The sequence below is a fragment of the Scylla paramamosain genome, chromosome 14 (genome assembly GCF_035594125.1).
Source record: "Scylla paramamosain isolate STU-SP2022 chromosome 14, ASM3559412v1, whole genome shotgun sequence".
Classification (NCBI taxonomy): domain Eukaryota; kingdom Metazoa; phylum Arthropoda; class Malacostraca; order Decapoda; family Portunidae; genus Scylla; species Scylla paramamosain.
The window spans coordinates 24,929,923-24,939,922 of NC_087164.1; the positions used below are offsets into that span (position 1 = coordinate 24,929,923).

A 10,000-nucleotide genomic window follows, 5' to 3' on the forward strand; every position below is an offset into this window, starting at 1 on the left:
GACAGACAGACAGACAGGCAGGCAGGCGCGCACGCACGCACGCACGCACGCACGCACGCACGCACGCACGCACGCACGCACGCACACACACACACACACACACACACACACACACACACCTGGACCAGTGTGCCTCGTTGATCCTGATGGCCAGGTGGTCACGGCGGCAGTCGCGTGATTTCCGAATCACGAAGTCCTTGCACACAAGTTTCCAGTGACTCCTCATAGGCGTCTGGTGGTAGCAGGGTGAGGGGGGATGCAAGAAATTAATTAACCATTACCATCATAAAGTTAACACATCATAACGCTTTTCCTCATGATGCATGATGTTATAGTCGCGGTCACGGGGAATGAAGGTTGTTAACAACGGGTAGGCTGCCAGAGTGCGGTGATGCAACTTTCAGATCTCGTGACGGCGACTACTATGTATTGGTTTTTAATAAGGTATACTTTGGATGCAACGAAGATGGATATATATATATATATATATATATATATATATATATATATATATATATATATATATATATATATATATATATATATATATATATATATATATATATATATATATATATATATATATATATATGGGGCTGTAAGTCATGTCCAAGACTTTCCTGTCAAGGTATTCAATAACAGATGTGTAAATTCCGCGGCACTGACCTTGAACCTCCAGAAACAGGAACCCTTCTCGCTGGTTTTATACGGATATTCTGGATTAGCGAACCAACCGCTTGCATCATCCACTTGTCCTCCACATGCAGTTCGGAAAGTGGACACCTGCCGAGGGAAACGGATGTATTAATCTGAGTAAATGACGGCAAATTAGGCATCCTTTTGAGATCACGAGAAATGTTAATTAAAAGTTTCACAACACTGAGGCAGGAGCATGATGTGACCATGATATATCAAGTACTAGATTCAAGTTATGAGTTGGAATATGAAAGAAAAACCTTCAATGCCTTCACAGCAATGACGCAGCAAATTAACTTCATATACATGACTCTACCTTGATCACGAAATATTCTCCCTTCTTCCCCCTCCTGCCACCCCCGAGCCTGTTGGGGTGGCCTCTTCTGTTGTGCGTCTCCAAGGATACTTTAGATTTTCCGTATCCAATCTTCTTATAATCATTAAACCCACCATGTGTTGGCTTTGTGGGCTTGTTAGGAATAATTTCGTTACGGCCGCGAGAATTTGAAGAGTGCCTCAGATGATTCTTGAGCGAGACACGATACTGCTGCCGGCGAGATGTTTGGGATGCATCAGTATCGGGATGGCGTCTGGGAGATCTCCGGTGTCTCTTCACCAGATTATCCCTGGAGTTCGCGAAGCTGTTTTTCCCTGAGGCCTTGCGGTGTGCCTGCTGGCTCAACTCGGGTTCTACGTAATGTCCCCGTTGAGGATGAATCTTATTTCCTTTACTATAAATGACGGAGTTTGAATTAAACAAGACAGGCTCTCCCACACCGAAGACCCTCACGTCGTTGGGATGCCTGTGTCCAGTCGTGGCGCTGTAAGTGTTGCTGTCCAGGTCGTATATATAACGGTCGCCATCAATCTGCAAGTCATTGTTATAAATGCTGGTAGAATTATTTTCATTCATCTCCATATCGTCCAGATGTCTGTAAAACCGGCGACTACCAGAAGACTCATAGCCTCTGCTGTGGTGGTAATATCTGCTGCTGTCAGATTGCGGTTCTCGACTTATGTGCCGCTGGGATGACGTATTCTGCCTGTTCCTTATTTTATAGAGTTCGTACAGGGCCTTAATGCGCTTGAGTCTCTCAGCGCGGTCGCGTGCTGCTTGGCTCCTGGATGACGAAGCGGCGGCGTTCTCCCTGCTGCCAGAGTGAGGCCCTGGGTGGTCTGCCTGCCGTCCTCGTCCCCGAACACCCTTGCCTTTCTTGTATTCGATGTTAACTTCTGAAAATGTTGTCTTCCACACCCTTGTTTTGGGGATCCGTCCACAGAACCTGGAATAAAAATATCACGTGATGGGGAAGTTTGGAAGTAATCTATGCTACAGGGAATGTCCTGCACACTGCTTCCATACCACAGTATAACAGAAAAATATAGAGGTCTGTATGAAAGCAAGTAACACCACACGACGAATACAAGAGTAGGTCGTGCTGGAGCTGAGGACTCACCTAGCGAGCGGGCGGGTGCGGGCACGAGTGACAGAACCCGCCGGCACCACCTCTACGCGAGAGGCGGAGCAGCGGCGGGAACGACGCAGCCTCAGACGGACAAGCTCCACCATCACACCGTGTCCTGGTGGAGCCTGGAGGGAGGAGAGGACCGCTCATTACTACCACTGCGGGTACTGAGAGAGAGAGAGAGAGAGAGAGAGAGAGAGAGAGAGAGAGAGAGAGAGAGAGAGAGAGAGAGATGGAGTACTTGAACCAGAGGCGAGTTCACTGAGTGGTGAAGGAAGACAAAGCAACAGTAAAATTTTGGCAACACATGAACAAATATAAACTTGCTACGTCTACCAAACCCATCACGATTATGAGACAGAACAGTCACAGATCTATACAATAATAAAAAAAGAAAAACATGTCTCTATGAATAAGAATGTTTTAAATACTGCTGTGAATTATATACATAAAATCCAAGAAGTCTTCCCCGTGGTGGTGTTGGTGAAAGACTCGGCCACACCCGTCTTAATGGAGTTGCTGTGTATCGGCATTTAAGTGCTTTCTTTCCTTCTTTTTTGTCTGTGGGAGAATAAATTTAGCACTCTTGATAGCTATCTCACCAACAGCTCTGCCTCATTAATTTTGCAAGCAGAATTAATCACTTCCAATTATTCTTGGTTGAAGGCTGACAACTGACTTCCATAAGGACCAATCTAAACGTGGAGTGTTTACCGAGAACGACCGGTTATAGAATTCTTTAATAAATATTCATATAAGTGCAGCCACACGAAACAGCTTGAAATGTTGAGCAGTGTCTCAACACGCCTTCTCCTCCTTCTCCTCCATGCCCTGCTTTCAAGGCGTGTGTAAGAGAGGAAAACAGAGATCGAGACTCACTTCACTAACTTGTCCTCAGAAGAACAGAAATGTAGTTCACACTGGCAGTATGTGCTTCTAGCATGTCTGTTTGTGGGTTTGCCCAGGCAGTGGACCAAGTCGCCGAAGACAATAATTTGTCTTCGATGTTTGTTTGAATCTGACAACCACTACCGCTGCCGACTAAACATGGAGGAGGCAAACTGAAGTATGGTAATGTGGTGCTGGCAGTGTGGGGGAAGTGAGTGTAGCTGGGTGGAGGCTGGCTGGTGGAAGATAATACAAACAGGAGAGTAAATGGTTAGATCAAGAATTTAGTGTCTATTCGTCCCTGATAAGCAATTCTTTCCTGGCCAATTTGAATCGCTGAAGAAACAAAGAACCTTCCTGCACGAATACTAGCGACTACCGCCGTGAATACCAATCCCAGCTGGTCGGGGTTCCTGCGGGCGGGTTGAGAGGGGTAGGCGCGTGGCAGGAATAGAGGTGGTGTGGCCTTGGCGTCTCCCAGCAGCCTCGCCTTCCTCCCTCCCGTCCCCATCTTCCCCCTCCTATCCTCCCTTCAGAGCGGCTTCCCATCCGAGCCCATTACTTCCGGATTATATGCATCGTTTTCACCTCCCACCGAACTTGTTTTTCTGAGCACTGCAGTTTCATCAGCGGCCATCGTGTGTTGTCTGGGTGGCGAGCAGGGCACCGTAAACCCCAGCTGAGTTGTCCCTCTTCCTGGTTCCTGTAGCCAAGAATAGTACGTACACACCAACTCCAGTTAGGATAGGTTGTACTAGTCAGCCTTGTTTGTGGCTTAACTCCTTCATTCATCATCATATATCTACCCCATGACATTTCGTTTTATATTAATAGCATTTTCATTCATGTAATTTCTCGAGTGTTGTTATGCAATGCTCATCCTCTAGTCTTTCACTAACGCTTGTCAGGGAATGTAGTGTGGCTGGGAAGTGTTGCTTCATCGCTGCTACACAACTGACCAACGTGATTCAAAAGGTCTCACAATTATAATTAATATGACAAGTAATTTCTATACTATTTCCACTTCGATTTTTATGATCCTAATCACCAGCATTACTATTTGGTAAGATGCAGTTGTCTAACACTCTTACATAATGTATCTGAGTATAATTCACGGAAAGCTGGTGCTGCTCACCACGACGAATAAACAAACTGACGAGGGATGCATTTGATTAGCAGACTGAGCATCAAATAACGAAAGCCTTACCCATAAAATGTATCACCGAGTCAGCGTCAAACACAGAAGACCTTTACCTGTAGAATGCACCTTATTCATATGAAACATTAAGCCATTATATTACTCACACAATTTGTTTTTAGTAAAGTGTCATATAAACATTCTAATCGTAACAATTTGTTTTTAGTTAAGTGTCATATAAACATTCTAAACGTAACTGGAACCCGATACCTTGGTCTGCAACGAGCAGAGAACTGTGTCGGCTCAGGTTACAGACCAGACCCCAACACATCTGGCTTAACAGATCAGAGGTGAGCCGACTGGTAGTTAATGGGCGGAGATAGGAATGCTGAAGAAGGTTGCTAGCGGTGGGCAGTGGTGAGGCGGAAGGGGAGTCCCTTCTTACCAGGTTTGTAGTTAACCACTGTAACAGCACAGGCTAATACTCAAGTTGAAAGGAGTCGGCATGTAGAAAGATATAGAGCTAAAGTATTGGCTGCTCTATCTAGTCATCGTAACAAACAAGATGCGATAGTAAAAAAAAAGAAACACATTCATGTAAATATCACGATTGATGTTTTCAGCCAAGCTAAGTTGTGGTTGTACAGGTGCCCCGGGAGTGTTGACACTCTGGCTGACTAATGACAAGCACAGAGACACAACATCCGCTTGGGAGCGTTGCGTGGGCAGCATCTTGTAGTAGAGGATCTCTGCGCAACTTGTCACTTCAAAACAACTTCAAATATATAAGGATGCGTGAGACGTATTGCAAGTGTCTTGATAAGCGACTCACTCATTTGCGTCAATTTCAGATTGCAGTATTATGTTCTTACTAAGAAATTTGATTATATTGTAAATTCTCATGAGTGAAAGAAGTAAGCGTGTGGCTAAAATCAGACTACCAAGTGACCAGCAAGTCGAAGTGAGGTAACCAAGTTAAATATTGACTGAACGAGACCTTCACTGCCTCTCATCACAAGAAACCGGACTTTCCACTGACTGGCGTGTGATTAACTTTGGCCAATGAAACGATATCAATTAAATAACATAAATAACACACAACTTGCATAACGGTATAGTTATAAAGTTTGAGTCCTTACAACAATTATATGCAAATATTACAAAAATACCTCAACCCTGAAAGATGACAAGCACCAATAGATAAGTGCAGATTAATGGCATGGAAGAACCACAGCAAGGACGGGGAGGCGGCAACAACCAGTTGGACGGGATGCCACTAAAGAACACGGTGTGCAGACAGCTCCGCACCTAGAAATCAGGGCCTGAAGTTTTAGTTGGCATTATTTTTACTTTTACAAGGTGCAATGGAGGTAAAACTGCCTTCTCAGTTAACTAGAAAATGGTTTGGACTACAATCGTATAACGCAAACAGAATAACTGAATAAAGTCAACAATTATGCCGTCAAGTCAGTGGCGGTGCGGTGCGGTGCGGTGCGGTGCAGGTTGTAGTGCATCTCGGGCGGCGGCAAAAACTTGATCCAGGATTGTTTTCTCTCACCATGGATGGGACTGGCCATGGAGGAGCGGTGCGGAAAAGGGAGGGTAAGGAGGGGCAGGAAAAGAAACGAAGGGAAGGAAACATGAAGGCAGGTGAAAAGGGACAAGATGAGTGTAAAGGGGGCTGTACATCTAAAGCCAGTGGCCTCATGTGGCGCTAACAAGCCTCTTCTCTTTTTATAGACTTTTAAGAGAACAAGATGGACACTGCACGAGGGTCATTTCAAATGGAGCACAAAACAAGAGATAGGAAGCACTGTATGCAGTGTAACGTATGAAAGGAAAATTCACCATGGATATTCTTCAGCAGGACATGTGATATATATATGCAATAAATGTTAGCATGACTCTTTTTTGTCGAACGTACTTTGACAGAGCGCAAATTAACATAATCGATGATGCCCATGTGTCACAGGATAATCTAGGCAAATAACTGGTTTGGTCAGATATTAGATATTAGATAAAATTTAACGTCAACACGATGCACGATAATAAACATGGAGTAAAACAGACAAACATCACGTGCAGCACCTAAGCAGCAGAATTATAGAAAAGTTACCTTATCAGAGAGTCTGAACCGTGCCAGGAGCAGATTTGGCGAGTAGAACTAGCTAATGTCACCACACACAATAAAGTAATAAATAAATAATAAATAAATAAATAAAATGAAAAAAAAGAAACCAGATGATGTGTATGATAACACCAAGTCTGAGATGAACAGGGAAATGTGAAAATCACAGGGAAGGACGGGGGAGGGAGTATCACTTTCTTGAGGTGGTGGCAGGTGGCAGGGAGGGAGGTTTGAGACCACACGAAAAAGGAAGGAAAAGGAAAGAAACAATGAGAGGAAGGGACAGACGGGGAAGAAGAGTAGTACATGGGGCAAGGAAGTGTGAGAGAGAGAGAGAGAGAGAGAGAGAGAGAGAGAGAGAGAGAGAGAGAGAGAGAGAGAGAGGTGGGAGGGTGGGTGGGTGGGAATGATAGAGGGAGTAAGGATATGGGGAGAGATGGGGGAGAGGGATAGGGAAGGGAGGAGGGGAAAGAAGAGGGACTGACCGAGTGGCGTCGCTTAATTAAAAGGGTGTTTGTGTTCGAACTGGAGGACCGCGTTCGAATTGGAGAACAAAATTTGTTCGCCAACCCTGTTCGAATTGGGAGCTGTTCGAACTGAAGGACGTTCGAATCGCGAGGTATGGCTGTGCATATATATATATATATATATATATATATATATATATATATATATATATATATATATATATATATATATATATATATATATATATATATATATATATATATATATATATATATATATATATATATATATATATATATATATATATATATATATATATATGAAGAAGAAAAGAAGATGAAGAAGAAAAACATTTGGCTTCGAAAAGTTGGTGTGAATGAGAAACATGATCAACATTGTGCTAAGACTGATGCAACAATGGTGAATGTCTGATTGAATACATTCAGCACATAATACAGCTGCAGTGAATCTGACTCCTGTGTATGTCATCACACTGCAGGAACTGTGGCCTTCTGCCAGGTATTCCTCGAAATACAACGCTGCTCCCCACAGCTTCCTTGCATCTGTGTGTGTGCTTCGACCCTGAGCCTTAAAATCCTTGGTGATATGAAGCGCTGGTGTGGTGCTTCTACCGCACCTTTACCTTCACTCCCATGCACCAAAGGCATGGGATGCTTACTTCATTAAACAACAGCAACGACAAGAACAGCAACAACAACAACAATAAGAACAGTGGAATAAAAAGATATATATATATAATACTTACCTTAACTGTCCACAGGCACGTCTTCTGCGACCCGTCGGCGACCCCGGGCCACGTGTGTCCCGGGGAGACCAGCCACTCCTCTTGGCCGGGCCGCACCTGCACCTCCTTCCGCTCGCATTCTGTGATAGACACACCCTCAGGCTTGGACTCCTGGCACCACCACACTCAGGCGCGCGCGCGCACACACACACACACACACACACACACACACACACACACACACACACACACACACACTACTACCTTCACCATCACCACGACCTCACAACATAACCTTGTGTCACTCACTTCCTGCAGACACACCTTCAACACTGGAGTCTCTTGTAGCAATGAAAAGTCACAGCGCGCACACACACACACACACACACACACACATAAGCTACTCTACTACTCTATTAATATTCTCGACACCACATCAGACGTGTCTGGCAAAAAGAAAATATTATCATTGCGAACATGTAAACACCATTATGGATCACAAATAAATGACCCACAGACGTGTGCAAAGTTTAAATGAAAAAAGGAAAAAACTATGATTTAAGCGAAAAATTATATTGCCGCCATGTCGATTAGCAATCAGCGTCAGTGAAACATTAGACACAAATAAACAAGCGTTGTGTCCTTTCACTTTTTTTTTTTTCTTTTTTCTAATGGACTGGTCTTGGTTTACTAGTGTCCTGGATGGCAGGAAGCTCACTCGGCTGAGAGGTGCTGGCAGGTACATTGGGAGCCATGCATGAGTCACCAGTGCCTTTCCTTCCCAGTGCCGCAGTAGAAGCCTCCTCGGGGTAGCAGGGAGGTGCTCAACCCTCCGGTGCTCCACAAGATAAACACCAAACTAACTTGTGTAAAATAAAATCCATAAAGGGACTTTGTGTCTAATAAACATTTGAAATAATGGCCAATGTCTGTGCATAGTTCAAGGTGTGTGTGTGTGTGTGTGTGTGTGTGTGTGTGTGTGTGTGTGTGTGTGTGTGTGTGTGTGCAGGCCATGTGTTTGCCGGTCCATTAGTGAGCTTCTAGCTGGAGTCATATTTCTTGGAAGACAAAACCTGCAATATATGACCCTTTGTTATCAGAAGATGCATTAGTTCTTAATCTTAAGTTTTCCTCCAATGGGACACCATCATCTGCATCAAGTTCAGGAGCACTGCCGACCCTCAGTAAGTTCCTCGCCGCACATGCAGCTCACACTGATTTATGCGACACCTATTGTTTGCTCCTTCCTTGTGCTGTCAGGTCGTCCAGGCTTCCTTCAGGTGTTGTTTTCACCTCCCGCAGGAACGTGGGCCTACATAAACACAGTCCATCTTTCGGTGTAACAACTGCACATAGGCTGTTCAACAATATGAATCACTAGCATATGTTCTCATCAGCAGTCTCTCTCTCTCTCTCTCTCTCTCTCTCTCTCTCTCTCTCTCTCTCTCTCTCTCTCTCTCTCTCGACAATAGAGGGCGTGTTGGTGTCCACTGTGTGCAGAACTCCACCCAGGACATGAAGCTGAGGCGGTAAAAGAAGAAAGTGACATTGGGAGCAGAAAGGAGGAGGTATGAATAGGAGGGAAACTATCAGGATGGATACTGTATAGCCTGAAAACTTAAGTGTGTGTGTGTGTGTGTGTGTGTGTGTGTGTAGCCTATCATGATGCGTGGAGTGTTTCCTGATTGCATGCTCCTTTGAGATCCTCGTCATGCTGCATAACGAAGCCACACAACCTCCATGTCTGGTAATGCTCGTGCCCAGATGTACGTGTCGACAATTCTCAATGTTTTTCTCATTCAGCTTCCTCCTTCCAGTCTTTTCTTTTCCTTCTCACGAACGGGACTCCAGAATTTCTAAGCTTCACTGCTGCATGTGTATATCGCATTACTTTTTACAAGCACATATTCAAATAAATTTTCAGAATAAAAACGCGCAGTTGCACCTGTTTCAGCAGAATATTTCGGTTCGTTTTAATCTACATAGGGAAGCTACATCGCCACATATTAGCTACACTATAGCACACATCACCACACCATACATCACAACATTCAACACATCACACAGAGGAGGTTCTTCATTCCACCACCACCACCACCACCACCAACACAAGGAGTTATGCCTCACCTCCCTGGCCGCTGCGTACCGCTGGTCTCCGCTCTCCCTGTAAATCAAGAAAATGGAAGTTAAACACATGGGATTAATACATATCTTGATTTATTAATATTAATTCTCTCTCTCTCTCTCTCTCTCTCTCTCTCTCTCTCTCTCTCTCTCTCTCTCTCTCTCTCTCTCTCTCTCTTTCATATCGCAACGTTCCACTTCGTATTCATTTCTTTCTCAAGACATCTGACCACGTACTTTGGGAAGGCTATCTAAGGTGACCTCTGCCCTGGAAGTCGTTAAAAGCAGTACATATACAGAAATGCATGTTTTTTTTTTTTTTTTTTTTTTTTGGTGTGTGTGTGTGT

At 44.3% G+C, this 10,000-nt stretch overlaps 1 protein-coding gene across 2 annotated transcripts in view; it reads right to left on the reverse strand.

Annotated features, from left to right (window-relative positions):
* LOC135107057 (uncharacterized) overlaps positions 1–10,000 on the reverse strand; it is a 57,788-nt gene that overhangs the window by 5,850 nt on the left and 41,938 nt on the right. For both annotated transcript variants that reach the window (XM_064016659.1, XM_064016660.1), the window contains exons 3-8: positions 9,657–9,693; positions 7,551–7,669; positions 2,154–2,287; positions 1,013–1,979; positions 667–783; positions 120–232 (exon numbers count right to left, since the gene is read on the reverse strand). In XM_064016659.1, the coding sequence (XP_063872729.1) occupies positions 120–232; positions 667–783; positions 1,013–1,979; positions 2,154–2,287; positions 7,551–7,669; positions 9,657–9,693 (1,487 nt within the window). The remainder of the gene's footprint in view (positions 1–119; positions 233–666; positions 784–1,012; positions 1,980–2,153; positions 2,288–7,550; positions 7,670–9,656; positions 9,694–10,000) is intronic.